Genomic DNA, 16,074 nt, shown 5'->3' on the forward strand with positions numbered 1-16,074 from the left:
CCCGCCTTCACAGTGGCTGATTCCTTTCAGTCAATTAGTCACTCTTGATGCATTCGTTCACGGGCTAGGGCCAGGCATGTGGCCAAGCTGTTTCTTCCCACAGGCAAGGCCCGGGGCCTCTGCAGCGCCTCCCGAGCGGGACTCCGAGCAGCAGCTCTCAGCTGGGCCCTCGGCAGCGTGGGTCTGACCTGTCCCTGATCGCCAGGGGTGCCCACCTGCCTGAGGCCCTAGTCCCCATCTGGCTCCAGGCCAGGTCCACTGGCAGGGACGCTGCCTAGCCTCAACCAGATCCTTCCCCCCTCCCTCTCTGGATCTGGCCAGTTGGAGCCTTTTGTGAGACGATCATGGTGAGCACGGTCCCCCACCTCTCTCTCCCCCGACCCAGCTGCACGTGGCCCTCGAGCTCAGCTGGACTCACACCCAGTCATTTCACCACACACCGCCTCTGCCTTGCCAACCTCCAGACCCAAGGGACCCATACTGGTTGGTTCCTTCACTCTCAAACAGCAAGGTGTCAATGGAGGGGGGAAAAAAAGGCAAAACAAAGGATGCCATGGTGTTTAGATCCCACAGCTCCTGACGACTCTCACTCCACAGCCCCTGCAGTTTGTCCAGACCTCTCCACTGGCCTCACCCCCTCCGGTCTGACTCCCTGAGTCCCTGCACACCTGAACTTTGACCGCTGTGGCCACAACAGCTACAGGGGCAAAGGCCCAGCCAGGTACCCCCACCCCCACCATGCAAGGGTTTTGATATGTTTTTCACTGGCTGCCAGCGAACAAAAAGCAACGTCACACCACCTGCCCCACGTCAGAGGTAAAAGAAGAGCGGCCATCAGACAGATACACGGAGACCAAGGAGGCCTCTGGCATGGGTGCTCTGGACTCTGACGCCCGTGCTCAGGCAAAGACACCGCAACCCAGTCCACCAGGACGATTCTTCCACAAATCCCCGCGAGGGAGGCTTGGCACTCACGCGCTAGACCTGTTGTGGGCTGGTGCTTATGTCCCTTTGTGCGGCCTCACAGACAAGGAGCGACCACCTAGGCTGCTCCTGACCTTGGCCAAGGACACCCGTTCCCAGCCCTGAACTCTGGGCTGCCGGCAGGGGACAGGGGGTCAGGCTGAGCTCTTGGTTACTTCAGTTGGAATAAGTGAGCTCCACTCCCTCTTAATGTCCCCTCACTTCTCCCGGGAGCTGCCCAACCATCCAAGGCAGATCTAAGCCTCTCAAGCAGCAAAGCGAGTCTCCAAAATGAACAACTACACAAGGGCCACAGGGCGCAGAGAAACGAGGTGGGAGGGGCCCATTCTGAGAGCTTCCTTCCTCCTGGGGCAGCCAGGGGCGGCCCACGTGCCCAGGCCGCTCTGTCCCCCTGCTGTCTCTCCTCCTAGAGGGCGAGTCCCCCTTGTTGCCACTTCCCCAGTCCCAGCCCCAGCCCCCAGCGTGGCACAAGCTACCAGTAGCATCGGCCGACCCGGTGCTCTGAGCCTGTGATTTCTCGACAACCGAGCACAGCCTCTCACACAGCTGCCCCGGGTTTGGGGCTCTGGGCCCTGGGTGATGGGTGCTCGCTCCACTGCGGGCCAGCTGAGGTTCGGGGAACCACGTGCCCACTGGTCCCTGTGCGGTTCAGTCACTCCACAGAGACACGAACGCCAACTGCACAGCCGCAAACACCAGATTTAACGCCCCACCCACGCCCCGCCTACCCTCCTCTCCCAAATAGCTCTGGGGACTAAAACCAAATGAGCATGTCTCGAGATTATGTTTCGGAAAATACAGAAAAATAAATCTGTATTTCTAGCACGATGCCCCCACATTTGCCACACAAAACTATGGGGGCCTTGCTCGGGGCGCAAGGCTTCGAAAGACAGCTGCAGTTGGTGGGAAAGCCCTCCCCTCTCCTGGTCTTCCCTGCGGCAAAGTGTGGGGTGAGCGGGGTGAGGAAGCTCCCGTGCAGCTGACGCCCTAAGTCTGTACAGGATCCAGCAAGAAGCAGGGTCTCCCTTTCCTCCTGCTTAACTGTCCCGGTCATGGCAGATCCCCACAGCAAGACTTCCCAGAGCCTCAGAGAGGGCGCTGGCACCCCTACCCAGCCCAGTGTCATCAGATACCCGGCCTGTCCTCCAGGAGTCAGGCCCTGGAAAAGACCCGATGGGCGGGACTAATAAAGGGCAACGGAAGCAGACCTGTAGACCAAGGCAGCAGCAGGCCGAACCCACTCAGGACAGCTGGTGGGGACAAGCTGTCGGGGAATCACTACAGCCCACCCACTGTGGGACGGATTTTAGGAGTTGTGTGACTAAAGAGAAGCCAGAGAGCAAGAGGATGTTCTGGGGCAGATGAGAGCAACCCTCAATAAAATAAGAAGCCAGAGAAACCCTTCAGAGACTCTGTGGGTGAGTGGGAGGAGGGGAAATGGGTGAGCCCCATCCAGAGGGGGAGGGGCCGACGGCTATGGCCCTGTGCCCATCAGTGGCATTAAGTCATCAGAGCCCCCTAATATGTACTCAGTTTCCTAACAAACATTACCCATCCATGATGCCAGGACCATGCCCATAAGAGAAACTTTAAACAGCCTTTTAAAGAGCTCTCATCTAGAACAGCATGGGGTCATTTTCCAAGAGCTGCGCAGGACAGGGACCGGCATCTGTGAGGACATGTCTTCTCCCATTATGACAGATATGGGCGTCGTTCTTACAGAGGAGGAAAGGCTTGGCAAAGTCAAGGTCTTGCCCACTGTCACAGGCTAAGAGGTGGAGCCAGAATGGTTTGACCCCAACGTCCAAACCCTTTCCTCCCATTTGTGGTCCCCCAAGGCTCAGGTTTTTCTGGCTGAACAAGATGGAAGAGTGTCCACCATTTTTCTAAACCAGAAACAGGTGGGTACAAGCTGTTCATCCCTGGAAACGTTGGGGTGTTTCCTTAGAAAGCTGGGCATCAGACAAGGCTGTGAACCCTCCCCAACCGAACGTATCCAGCAGGTGGGCTCAGTCAAAGCAGCTGGCAAAGGTGACCGGTGCAGGCTCTTTTCCAGCCCAATCACTGAGAGAGAAATCACCCTGGTGTCCCCAGTGGCGGAGGAAGGAGGACAGTGCACCATATCCAGGCTGGCAGTGCCTGCCTGCTCTGTCCACTCTCCACCCGGATGGGCAGATCTGTCTGGAAGCAGAGGGCTACCCAACGTCTCAGCCCCAACAGGCTCCTCAGCCTGTCCCACCCCCCTGCCCTGGCAAAGGTGCCAGTGTCTGCTCGGCTTGAGTTTGGAAACCTGCCGCCCCTGCACAGCAGGGGTAGCAGGGCGGTGAGGGGCCAGGGCCCGCGTGGGGTTGGAGCCAGCAAAGGGCCTGCTCAACTCTCTGGCCTGTTCCCCAAATCACCTGGAGACATCCACCCTGTGGAAGCCTCTGAAGAGCCACACGAGCCCCAGCTGCAGCCGAGGAGCTGTTTCTGGGGTACAGCACACGTGGCGTCAAGCTCCCACGGGGCAGGAGCCTCACTCAGCCGCCAGCCACACCCCCTGAACGGCCCTTTGTGGCTCAGAGTCCCAAAGCCAGGACTGCAGGGGAGAAGCACCAGAATCCTTCAGGCTCACGATAAACTTGTAACTGCCGTCCAGCCCCAGCCCCACAGGTAAGTCGGCCTCACATGGGCCGATGGAAGTGTGACCAATCACATGCACGCCAGAGAACCACCAAACTGCCGGCATGGTCAGACTCCTGGGGGCACAAGCGGTCCTCAGTGCCAGCACGTGGGCCCAGCCCAGGAGACCCAGGCCACACTGGGTGATCCTGATCTCAGCTTTGCACTTGGCACGTGCCTGTCCTGGTGCCCCTATGCCTTTAGGAAACAATGAGAGACTTTTGGCCTCAACTCGGGCAAGAGAGCTTCTACCCAACAGCATGGCCTCCCCTGACCCTTCCTCACTTTTCCCCCAGTGGGGCTGGCTCAGGCCGGCCCTCTCACAGAACACGGAGACACTTCCCTGCCACACACAGAGCCCCCTCTCCTGCTCGAGGTCTGGCTCCCCGCAGCACCAGCTCCCTGTGGCAGGCTCCTCTCGAGAGGCTGGCCTCTGACCCCTGGCCTGCAGTATCTCTTCTCATAAGCGTGGACCTGGAGGCCTGAAGGGGTGGCTGCTCCACGTGGCAGAACAACTCAATAGCCCTCCCTCTACGGCTCCCTCGGGGCTATGCCTGAGGGCGGTTACAAGGAGGTCCTCCAACTCCAAACCAAAGCTTCCCGGGGATCCCTCTCCTGCTGGACCAGAACGCCATCACCTAGCAGCAAGGCTGGAACACAAGAAGCTATGAGGCCCGCTGGCCTCCTACACAGACCAGTGATCTGAAAACAAGAGTGAGATCACAACTTCTAAAAGCCATACATATGAGGTCAACGGGTGTGGTGGAAACTGCAGATGTGGGTACTCATTCCAGGTCAACAACCCTAAGCTGCATGAGACCCCCTACAAGTCCAGATCATTCTCTGGACCTCAGTTCCCCCGCCAGGACTCAAAAGTGCTTTCAAATCTGTCTTCTCATCTGGAGGACAGAATCCCTGGGCATCTGGGACCACTTGGGAGCTGTGGGTGCCACAGGCTTCAGGAAGTGGCTGGTGACAGCTGTGTTTGGTGAGGCCCTTACTACCTCCTGGAACAGAATGTGGAAGCTCAAGTCACCAAGGAGTGCAGCTGTGCATCTTCCTGGAAGGACGGGACAGGGAGGGGACTTCATGAGTGGGGGAGCCTAAAAGGACCAGACACTGCACAGAGCATCTGGGCGGGGCTTCAGCCCACTCCTCAGCCCGTGGTGCAGGCCCTCTCCCTGTGGCTTGGCAGGGGCAATACATCCTCCAAAGGAGTCAATACATCCTCCAAAGGGGTGTCAAAGAACTTCTTCCTGGAGCTGAGCCACTCTGGCCCGACAGCATGTCACAAACCCTCATAGGTCAGGGACATTTTCGGAGCACACTGGCTCCCAGTGACAACACAGGCCCAACTTCCACAGACTTGTCCCCTCGGGGAGAGCAAAGCCGCCCCCGCTCCCGGCCCAGATGTCCGCCCACACTAGGTATCTGGTCCAGCTGGCGGACTGATTTTAACAACTGCCCGTATCAAGGCTGCTCAACCGCACTCTCCTTCCTTAGGAAGCCACCCTTAGCTGACTTTGAATCGCCCCAAACCCAGGGGCAGAGTCAGACCCAACAAGGAGACACAGCAAACCCTGGCAGACTGGGGCACAGAGGGGGGGCTCGGTTTTGCAGCTCCCCTCACACACACACACCACGTACTTGCCCTCCGACATCAGCCCAGAGACCAGACTCTTCAAGACTCTGTGCCCAAAAGAAAGCGCCCTGGAGGCAGAGAGGGCAAAGGAAGTGGGCCAGGTCTGCCCACGTGGCCCGCTGGAGAACCCAGCACTGAGCTGCCACCGGTGAGTGCACGGTGGTCTCACTACAGGTCTTGAGAAAGAGGAGGAGGAGAAAGGGAGAGATCAGCTCTCCAGGAAGAGGAGAGGGGTTAAAGCTAGCATGGGGCTCTGGCCAGCTCCTTCCTCCCAGAATCGGTCTGCGGAACCCCGAGGAAGCCAGGCCCTGGGGCTCCCACACCCTGCACCCCACAGTGGGGCTGTGTTATGGGTACTCCAGGAAGAAGAGCCCCTAAGACCCATGGCACACCAATGCTAAGTTTCTGTATTTGATAGGGACTTTGGGGGGTCGGAACAGAAACAAATGTGGGCCTCGCACTCCAACTCCCACTTTCATCTGAGCGGGGAGAAGCCTACCCTGCTTCACCCAACCCTCCAAGTACAACCCAAGACTCAACCTGCCTCTCCTGGTTTCCTAACACATCTCATGCCACCTCGGCTCTGCTGATGTCCCCAGAGAGTCCCCTGCTTCCCAGGCCATGAGCCCCAGGGGGTGGGACCACGACATCCATTTCATACCCCTGGTGCCCAGCCTGGTGAGCTGGAAAGCGGATGATGAATGGACAAATGGACGGCAAGATGAACGGAGGTGAGCTCGCTTCTCCTTCTTCCCCCTTCCTCTGGGCACTGCGAGTTTGGTGCCCTGAGGAAGAAGTGATTTCTGAAGCCATTTCCCGTTCTCCACACCCCCAAACCACCGCTGTCCCTCATCCTGTCTCCCACGTTTCCAGGTTCAACAGCAGATAGGCAACTGCGCGGTTTCTCTTGGCCCCTGTCTCACTTCTCTGGGAGAACAATGTCCACAGGTTTCCCATATGTGCTGATGCTGGGCCCGAACACAGGAATGGGCTTTTAGATGCCGCATTCAAGGCTTCTCAGGCCGAGAGGTGAGTCAGCTGTCTAAAGAACGTCCACAAGAAAGGAGAAAGTGCTCGGTGATCACTTGGTATGCACCTGCCCGCACGGTGTTTCTGTGCATTGCTTTTCCTTCATTTTCGTGGGAGCAGGAGAGGTAGCAGCATTCATGTGGTTTTCAAATGCCCTCTGGGTTATAAGATCCGAAACTGGTTACGTGTGAATCTAAGTAACTACTTGCCAAAGGGCTAACAAAGGTGGCGCCCCCACAGGCTGACAATAGGAGCAGCGATCACGCCAGTGCAATGGCCATACGTGACACCTAGATGTGTCGACACCAGGGGAACAGGCCTGCTGGTCCTGCACACCAGACATTTCTCTGACAGAGGACCAGGGGTCACCATGGGCTGAGGGCAAGCGGCCTCCAGGTCCCAAGGAAGCAGAAGAAAAGGCCCATGCCCCCACTCCAAGCCATGGCCAAGGGCCCTTGTGCTCTGACTCAGATGGCAGTGGGATCCAGAGAGCCCTGGGCTAGAAGCCTCACACCTAGCTGCTGGCCCAAGAGACATGAGCACCCCAGGGCCTCCCTCAGCCCTCAAGAGCCTGTCCCCACTCTCCATCCCATCTGCCCCTGCTCATGGCTGGAGAAGTGGACAAACTGAAATGCTCTGGTCTCTGCACCTGTGACCCACTTGGGTGTGGCGACCACGTCCCAGCAGGAGACAGCTCAGCCATACCCAGGCTGGCTGCAGGGGAGAACCGCAAGCAGCCCACCGCCCCCGGGCCCCGGGCCCAGCTACTGCCCACATAGGGGGCCAGGGCACCGGATGTGTTGGTGAAAGATGCTCAGAGAGAAGGCCTCTCTCCCTCGTTTCAATTCTAGGAATTCCCCCATGAATGTGCAGGGAGATTTCCCTCCTTCACACCTGCCTCTGCAAGACACCTGTTGTTTCTGCCTCCAAAGGGCCCCAGGAGGCCTGATGGCAATTCAGGGCATGAGTTCCAGGGCTCTACTCAACTGCTGGACCAAGTGATGCCTGAGGTCACTGGGGACAGATTCCATTCAGTCCCTGGGAAAAGTCTGTCAACCTTGTCCAGAGGCCTCCGTTCCGACCCCCTACCCAACTGAACCCCTGTACTCCCTTCTCAGCTGCAGCACCAGGCCCAGCACTTCTGCCAGAGGTCACAGGTCTTGTGGGTGGGAAACCTGCTTCTGCACCTCACCCCAATGTGCAGGCTGCGAGGGGACCACAGAACCCCTCCATCGGGCTCCAAGGGAAGGGCCACCTCAAGACAGCGCCTCCCCCCCACTCCATGCTACTCAGCCCAGGCTGACGCCCTCACCTGATGCCCATGGAGCGTGTAGAGCAGCCGGCCCTCCATGAGGTCCAGGATCTTCAGGGTTGAGTCGCTGGAGGCCGTGACCAAGTAGTTTCCCGACGGGTGGAAGGAGAGGGCGTTCACCGCTGCACTGTGCACTGGAGGAAAGACGTCACTCAGATGGGCTGGGAGGCCCACGAAGCCAGAAGACAGGCCAGAAGGCTCGGCACAGGTCTGGGCCAGGGCGGCCATTGCCCAGAGCTGCTATGAAGAGCCCCACAAGGACCTCCCCGGAGAGCAGCACAAACAAAGGACAGGAGGAGACTCATCCAGAGATGAGGGCAGGCAGCGGGAGACGCAGGGCAGGCGGGAGCACGTGTGGCAAGGCCAGAGAGATCAAGCTATTCCTCCGCCTCTCCCTCCTCACCAAGCAGTCAAGCTAGAGCCGAACAGAGTGCTCAAACATAACGCTCCATCTGTCTCACATGCTGCTACGTCAGGGAAACCAAATGGAAAAGAAAACCCCTGGAAATGCCAATATGATGCCCCTGCCCTGGGGGAAAGGATGGGCATGGGGGCGGGCAAGAAAACAGCTTAAGACCCGCTCTCAGGAGCCAGTCAGGCCCGGGTTCCAATCCCAGCCTCCTGACTGACCCACCCTGCGACCCTGAACGAGCATCTTCACACACTGAGCCCGTTTCTCCTTCTGTGGCACAGCACCCACAAGTTAGGGTGTTGTAGGCATGCTGCCAGGTGAAGCCTGAGGCCTCTGTGCAGAGTGAGCCCTGATGTCCCTTTCCGCTACCCCAGGCAGCCCATGCTACTCCAGGTCCTGCCATTCAACCCACTCGACAGCTCAAGCCCATCCACGATTCTTCCCCACTGCTCCAGCCCAAGCCCCACCATCCATGCTGGTGTCCCTCGCTCTCCAAGATCTGGCCACACCAGCCCTGTCAGCTCCCTGGCTGTGGGACCTTCCCAGCCCTTGTTCTCCCTGGCCCGGGAAGACTCTTGCCCGCCTCTTCCCCAGACCCTGCAGCTCACTCACTGCTCAGTCACCTCCTCAGGGAAGTCTCCCCTGACCTCGCCATCAGGGTCACCCCCTTGTTTGGTCCCTCCTGAAGCACCGTGAGTCTCTTCACAGCAGGGTTTTTACATTTATGTGCAGCTATTTGGTTCCCGGCTGGGTCCCCCATGAGACCATGTGCTCCATCAGGCAGGGGGCTGTGTTGGGTCCTTGGCTCCTGGCTCAGTGCCTGACACTGAGCGGGACTCAAAAAGCAGTTGGTCAGTAGGTGAACTGGACCAGGCAGGCCACATGGGGACATCAACATAGAGTAGCTGCTGAGGAAGACCCAGGTGCCTTTGTACCCATTAACGCAGGCCTCGTGAGCAAAACCACAGGGGCTAGGATAACTATGACCCCGCCAAGTCAGAACTGCCACAAACATAAATGCAAATTCTAGAATCAACCCCTCATCCTGGCACCGTGAGACTGCAAGAACCACTGCTGGACCAATAAACACACCCACCATGAAACGGCCCTCAGTAGAGCTGACAGAGGTACACGGAGCCCCTCAGACACCAGGTCAGCCGATGTGCAGACACGTCGGGGAGTGTGGATTCACGTTCCCAAGCATACTTAGGGGAGACACATACTTAGGCTTTACATAATACGATCTTTAGGTCTAAACACTCTCTCTCTCAGCACCAGGAACTCCAAGAGACGGCCTGGAGTGGGGCTGATGGGGTCTCCAGAGCCAGCTCCTGGAGGCGGAGTCCAGAGCCCCACGGCCAGACGCTCTCCCACACTCAGGGCCATGAGGCAGGGGGCGGCACCCTCAGTGTTTACCAGAAATGGGGGCATGGAGAGGAGAGAAAAAAAGCCAGAGCCGACCCCAGCAGAACTGAACAGGCACCGGCCACAAGCAGCAGCAGAAAGAACGTTAGTGGCGCACAGGGTGTGCCCGCGACTCCCCACGTGTGGGGGGCACACCCACGTGTGTAGACCCAGAGGAAGGTGTGGACAGAAGCTCCAGACACAGAGCAGGGGTGCCCTCTGGGGAGGACAGGAATAGGGGGACTTCTAATTATTACTCTACGTACTTCCAGAAAATATTTTTTCAGCATTAGAATATAGTCACTATCATTATACAACTGAGCAAATGATAAAAAGTGAATCCCTCCCTCCCCCCAAACGAGTGTGTCACGCCTGGGGAGGAGACCCAGGCTCTGCAGGCACTTCAGGCTGTGCTTCTATAGGCTGCGAGCTAGTGTGTGCTCCTGAGGGGCTGGCTGTGCTCGCCAGAACGCTGGTTCATACTCACGCTGGTGAGTGGGGGTGGGAGACGGGCACAAACACTGCGAGATCCCCCTGAGGAGTCCCGCCCACCCCTGACCCCTCAGCCCACAGTAGGACAGCTTTGAGAGGCAGCTGCCCTCCATCTATCTCACCACGCTCCAATCTCCCCTTGGGCCTCCTTAGATGCTGCTCCTGGCGCATCTGCCTCGCTGAGCCGGAGAAGGGCGCGCTATTCTTGCTTCTGCAGCTCCTGGCAGCCTGTGCTGGCATGAACGCCCCCCAGCCCCTCCCCGAGACAAAGCTGGCAGGGGACAGCCAGCAGCAGCGTGGATCGGGGGAGGCAAGCTCAGGAAACACAGGGCTTGCCCAGCACCAGCAGGGCGGCAGGGGCAGGGCGTGGCTACCAGCCAGGTTCTCCCACCTGGTCAAGCCCACCCAAGGGAGGGAACCGCCGCCCATCCCCCCAACCGGCCCAGGGAGGGGTGCCCGAGGCCCTGCTCCACTATTAATGGCAGAAATAGCTAAGGCCTCTTGGCTGGGGTAGAAATATCTGGAACCACTTACTCCAAAACAGGGCTCAGCCTGGCAAGCCAGGCTTTTGGGAATGTGCCAGCCCCACCTTTCCCCACTCGCTCTCCTGTCTCACCCACCGGCCCCACCAGCCTGGAGCAGCCTCTCTGGCTCTGCCGAGGGTGGGGCTGTACCAGGGAGGCCTCACAGAATCAGCGCTGCATGACAGTCTCCCACGGAGGCCCGGCTGCCCCACGAGGGGGTGAGCCTCCCGTCACGAAGCCCTGAGCAGTGACGGCACACAAACAATCCACTTTTCACCAAGCTCAAAGTTGCAGGCCCTCTGCCTATCTCCATGGCAGACATGGGTGACAGCTGATGGCAGGTTGCCATTTGGGCACGATGTGGGCTACACCCTACCCCCACCGCGACCCCAAAGAAGGGACTCCAGCTCAGGGTCAGAGATGTACCAGCGTCAATGTTCTATAGGTCACCAGGATGCCAGGGAGGGTGGGACTGAGGCCACTGCAGACCCTGCCCCCAAGTACTGGGAACGGGCCACAGCCTGCGGGCAGCAGGTGGCCTAAGGAGAGACCTGGCTATCCACAAGCTGCCCGCACAGCTCTGCTTGTAGAACCCTCAGCGAATCTGGCCCACTGCCCAATGGGTTCCAAACTGGCCATGGGGCCCACAGAGACCCACAGGTGTCCAAGGTGCCCAAGCAGGAGGTCTCCTTCTGGGGCAGGCCATGCTAGCGCCGAGCCCCACCACATGCCCACAAGGGGCTCGCTCTGCCACGGTGGCCTCTCACAACGCACAACTGGCATTACTAGTGACACGGTGGCTGTGGGCTCACAAGAGGCTGTGGGCTCACACAGTGAAGGTGCCCTGACACCAGCAGCAAAGGACACTCCAAACAGTCATCTCGCGAATGTCGTAGGAACACCCGCTCAGGGATGGTGGGCGAGAGCTGCTGAGTTGGCCAGAGCAGGTGGGACAGTGCACTGCCTCCTGATCAACCCTTTCGGTCTCCAAACGCCAAAAAGGGTGCAGGCCTGCCCTGCTGGCTGCACAGCGGCTTTAAAACCCTCCGTGACCATGTCTGGGGTAGAGAGGGGGTCCAGGGACGTGCTAAGGACCAGTGGACAGAGAAGCTGGGACTCTGAGCTCTAACTGGAGTTTCTGGAGAGAGCCAAGCCAAGCCCTCTTGGGGGCCTCAGGCAAGTAGATGACTAGAATCAACACGGTGAGAGGAACCCATAGCTTCCCAGCTGCTTGACCTGGGCAAGCCTCATACACCCCATCTGTGAAATGGGGAGTAGCCCCGCCCTGCTGACCACTCAGGCCTTTCCCTGGATAATGAACCCGCACGTGCCTGGAAACCGCAAAGCACATTAAGGGATCCGGGACAGAGCTGCTGCTGCTCAGATGTCTGAACAGTCTTAATGTGGGCTCAGAGCATACGGAGCCTAACCCACCTCCGTGGGGACTGGCACTCCCGGGGCTCCAGTGCCCCACCAACTCCTTGCTGAATTGGGAAATCAGAACTGCTCCCTGCAGTGATAGGCCAGAGCAAGAAACTCCTCGCCTGAGACAAATGGTGCCAGCTGCCTGCTGTAGCCCAGAGTGATGCCAACAACCCAAAATGGGACCGGAAGTGCCCTCCACGGAGCAAGACCATGGCGGCTGGCCACAGGCTGGCAGCGCTTCCTGGCCACACGTTTGCAGTATCATGAACCAATTTCTCTCAGAAGAGCCCAACAGCCTTATGCACCCAAAGCCCAATCAGGGAAGACACTGGATGTCACTGTCCTTAAACACTTCCCCCTGGGTGTCCTAGGGGTCAGGGACAGAAAACAGCTCAGGTGCCTGCTACTGGGGGGCTGGGAGCCCTACTTGGGCAATCAGCTTCCCAAGAGATCCCCTGGCACCTCTTCTGGGTGGGGGGACAGCTGCTACTCAGGGGCTAGGAGGGTCTCTCAGGTAGAAGGTTCTGCCACGGAGCTCTCTAGGGGAGCTGCTGAGCACACCTGACCAGGTCCCTCCCCAGCAAACAGGGTGAGGGCTGCCCCCCCCCAACCAAGGAGCTCAGACCTGCCAGGCTCTCCTTGAGCCCCGGAGGCTGAGCCCAGAGGTGGTGGGATGAGTCTGCTGCCTTGTGAATACCCACCGTGTGCCATGCATTGGGCAGGGAGCTCAGAGGGAACCGGGTTATTTATGGGGTACTCCAGGCCCCCTGAAGCCTCTGGTCTCTATTAGGGGCGGCTTAGGAATAAGATGCTGCAGGCTCGCTGAGTGGCTCTATCACAAGAGGAAAGGACAGCAGCAAAAACAGACTGAAATCTCACTGTGGAGCCTGTCAGCCTCATGCACCTCAGGTCCCCTCAGGACTTGACCTCTGATGCTATCCGAGTCCACCCCCACCCCTGGGCCCTGCCAGTCACTGATCTCCCACCCCCACCCACTGCCAAGCCTGCTCCCCCAGGAATCTCTCCCCAGCACCCTCCACTCTCAACTGCTCTGCATCATGCCGCCCCCTGACCACCCTCTTTAGGAGACCCTGCTTTCCTTCAGTCCCCTGGCTCTGCTCTCCTCAGCCCTCCATCCCGGTTTTCCAAGCGGGCTGCCCCTGCTCACTCTGGCTGCTTGTGGACCTTTTTCTTCCACAGCCCCTCAATCACAGGGATGCAGGGTGTGGCCTTCTCACACCCCAGATCCCTAGGCCCAGCTGGCCCCTCCACCCCATAGCATCAGCTTCTGCCTCTATTCAATCTCCAAAACCCACCGCCTGGGCCTGACCCCTGCCCCACTCTGATGCCCAGCTTTCACCCGACATCTGGCATTAACAGCCCACCCACCAGTCACCTAGGCACGTGGCTTCCTACCCAAGCAGGCTCTCAGCACTGCTGTCCTCTCAGATGCCCCTCACCCTTTCACCTGTCCCAGCACTTCCAGCCAGGCTGCATCTTCGGGACCCTGGGCTAGAGCATGGCATTCAAGGCCATCCCCTGCAGGTACCTGTTGCTGCACCTCGCCAACACCAGACCTAGGTTCCTGATCCATCACAGGTGGGCCTGGACTCTCCCAGGGTCACCTGGAGATTCTCTTCATCAGTATCAAGATTTATGTGGTACAAACCATGTACCCAGTAATGTATTGTAATCCTCATGTGGATTCTCCCATCAGATCCTCACAAACCCCATAAGGCAGGCTACCACCAGCCCTTCACAGACAGGAAACAGAGCCCGTACTCCTAACTACTGCTCTGCCTCATCACCTCCCTTCCCGTCTCTCCCTGTGCAAGTCCTCCCTCATGACCCCACACTCAGAGGTGGCCTTCCCGCCCAGCACTCCTCTGCACCTCCCACCTTCTGCCCAGTCAGCTATGCAGATGTACCCAGTCTCCAACTCAGGCCTGGCCCAGAGCAGGAGGAGAAAAGCCTCTGAGTGTGAAGGAGAGGAGGGAGAGGCGTGGTCTCCAAGTAGAGGGCAGACCCTGCTGGGGCTCTGTTCAGGAAGCCTCTGTCTGAAACAGCATCAGTGACAAGCCCCAGGACTCCCTGTTGAGGAAAGAACCATTCTCATGGCTGGCCCCTGCCACCTAGTGGTGGTGTACAGTACTGCAAGCCTGGACCAACTGGGCCCACCTTGCTGGGACACCAGACCTCCTGACTGAGACTCAGCATCACTGTCATTGTCACTAACACTGTGCCTGGTTCCTGTTTTGTGTGAGGCACTCTGTAAGTTCTTGTCATGGACCAACTCATCACCCTCCCAACATCACCTAAGAAACAGGCCTTATCATTGTGCCAGGGGCCCAGAGAAGTCAAGTAACCTGCTCAAAGTCACACTGCTAAAAATGCTGAAGCTGGGTGCAGAGCCACCCTCCACCATGTGCTTTTCAAGACCAGGATCCACTCCCCCTTCTTGGAAGATCTGTTCCTTCAGTTACCCCAAGAAAGTCCTGGCCTCAAACATCTGAGAATTGGAAGGGCTTGTGGGGGGTGTTAAGGGGAGAGCTCTGAATCCCACGCCCCACACTTTTCTCCAGATATGTCCTTCCCATTTTCAGGTGTGAATTTTGGAAGTGAGCCCATGGACTTGAAACTTAATCCCAAGTCAACAACCACAGTTCTTTACACAATGCCAGCTCTGACTCTCCCTGGTCTCAGCCCTGAGCCCCCAGGCCTGCCCACCCATTCTGCCCCCTGCACAACTCCCAGTTGATGGTGACTCCCTCACCAGCTCCCTTCCCTGGGCCCCATCCCCACAACTGGGGTGACTTAGGACTCTGCCCAGTCATACCTGCTCTGAGGCCAGTTCCATATCCCAGTACCTTCAGCTCTCTCATCGTAAGCTCACCCAAGTCTGCCCCCACTCCCACCTCCCTCCTGCAGCCCAATACCAGCCCACGTAGACAGCCCGCCGCCCTGCCTTCCAAGGGCTATAATTAAATATATATATAAATAAGGGGGCACAGCACCAGGGCTGGCTTCCAAGCCTGGCCCCCTACCAAGTCGACCCTCCATATGGCTCATGGCTCCACATCTGTGGAGGACACTGTGGAACCAGAGGTGGCCAAGGTCCCACCAACACTGACCTCTTTTGACAGATCTGTCTCCTTCACCATCTCCAGGGCTGTCACCTTGGCCCTGGAGGACAGAGCCTCCATTACAGGGGGAGGTGAGTGGCACGGGCAGCCCCTGAGAAGTGCCCCTCAAGAGGAGCCCTGGCCAGAGCCCCACTGAGAGCCCCCATCTGGACCGCAGTGTGCATGAGGTTCTGCCACCTCGTAAGTGGGCACCAAAGGGCTGGTGGATGCCAGTTAGCACCACGCTCTATCTCCAGGCCAAGGTTCCAGGACAGCCACGCCATAGACTACCCACCCCTGAAGATCCCAACAGACCCAGGACTCCCCCCTAACCCCAAGCCAGCCACAGCTGTCCTCAGGCCCATTTAAGCCCCACAGCCAAGAGCCGGGCACCCGGCGTGGCACAGTCCCACTGCAGCCGCTCGGGGACACTCACACTGATAGTGCTGCAAGAGCCGGTGAGTCCGCACGTCCCACACCTTCACCGTGTTGTCCATGCCGGCGGCGGCGATGCACGTGCCGCTGGGGTGGAAGTCCACGTAGGTGACAAAGCTGGAAAGGGGGCCACCGCATGCTGTAGGAGGTCTGCCCCGGCTCAGAACAGACCCCCAAACATCCAGCACATCCCCATCCCCACACACCTGCTCACACTCTTCCCTCAGCCCAGAATACCTCCCTATTGCCCTGTATCTTTACCAGGCGGCCAAGGGAGAACAAGAAGGAGAGGGTGAGAACAGAGGCTAGCAGTGACCTGAGGGGCACTTACCAGGGAGCAAGTCTCAGCACCAACTTCTAAATGCGAGCAGAGAAAGTGGACTTCAGACCAAAGGTCAGCCAGCTGCTCGGGTGCTTTCAGTTAGAGCTGATGCCCCTACCAGAGCAGGAGGCAGGGCAGGCCCTGCCACCTGAGGCCCAGACATCAAGGGCCAGCAGGGTCCCAGAACCACTGGCTCACCTATTTCTAGAAGACAAGCCAAGGGCCCTCGATATACTCATATGTGACACCCAGGCTGGTATCGTGGCCAGTCCTCAGGAGGGACCCTTACCTGGGGCTCCCAGCCTAACAA

The 16,074-nt window shown here is 58.6% G+C and overlaps 1 protein-coding gene across 2 annotated transcripts in view; it reads right to left on the reverse strand.

Annotated features, from left to right (window-relative positions):
• The window catches only part of POC1A (POC1 centriolar protein A), a 76,684-nt gene that overhangs the window by 53,027 nt on the left and 7,583 nt on the right, over window positions 1–16,074 (reverse strand). For both annotated transcript variants that reach the window (XM_079934302.1, XM_079934301.1), the window contains exons 6-7: window positions 15,444–15,559; window positions 7,629–7,762 (exon numbers count right to left, since the gene is read on the reverse strand). In XM_079934302.1, the coding sequence (XP_079790428.1) occupies window positions 7,629–7,762; window positions 15,444–15,559 (250 nt within the window). The remainder of the gene's footprint in view (window positions 1–7,628; window positions 7,763–15,443; window positions 15,560–16,074) is intronic.

This window comes from Stenella coeruleoalba (assembly GCF_951394435.1).
Source record: "Stenella coeruleoalba genome assembly, chromosome: 10".
NCBI classification, from domain to species: domain Eukaryota; kingdom Metazoa; phylum Chordata; class Mammalia; order Artiodactyla; family Delphinidae; genus Stenella; species Stenella coeruleoalba.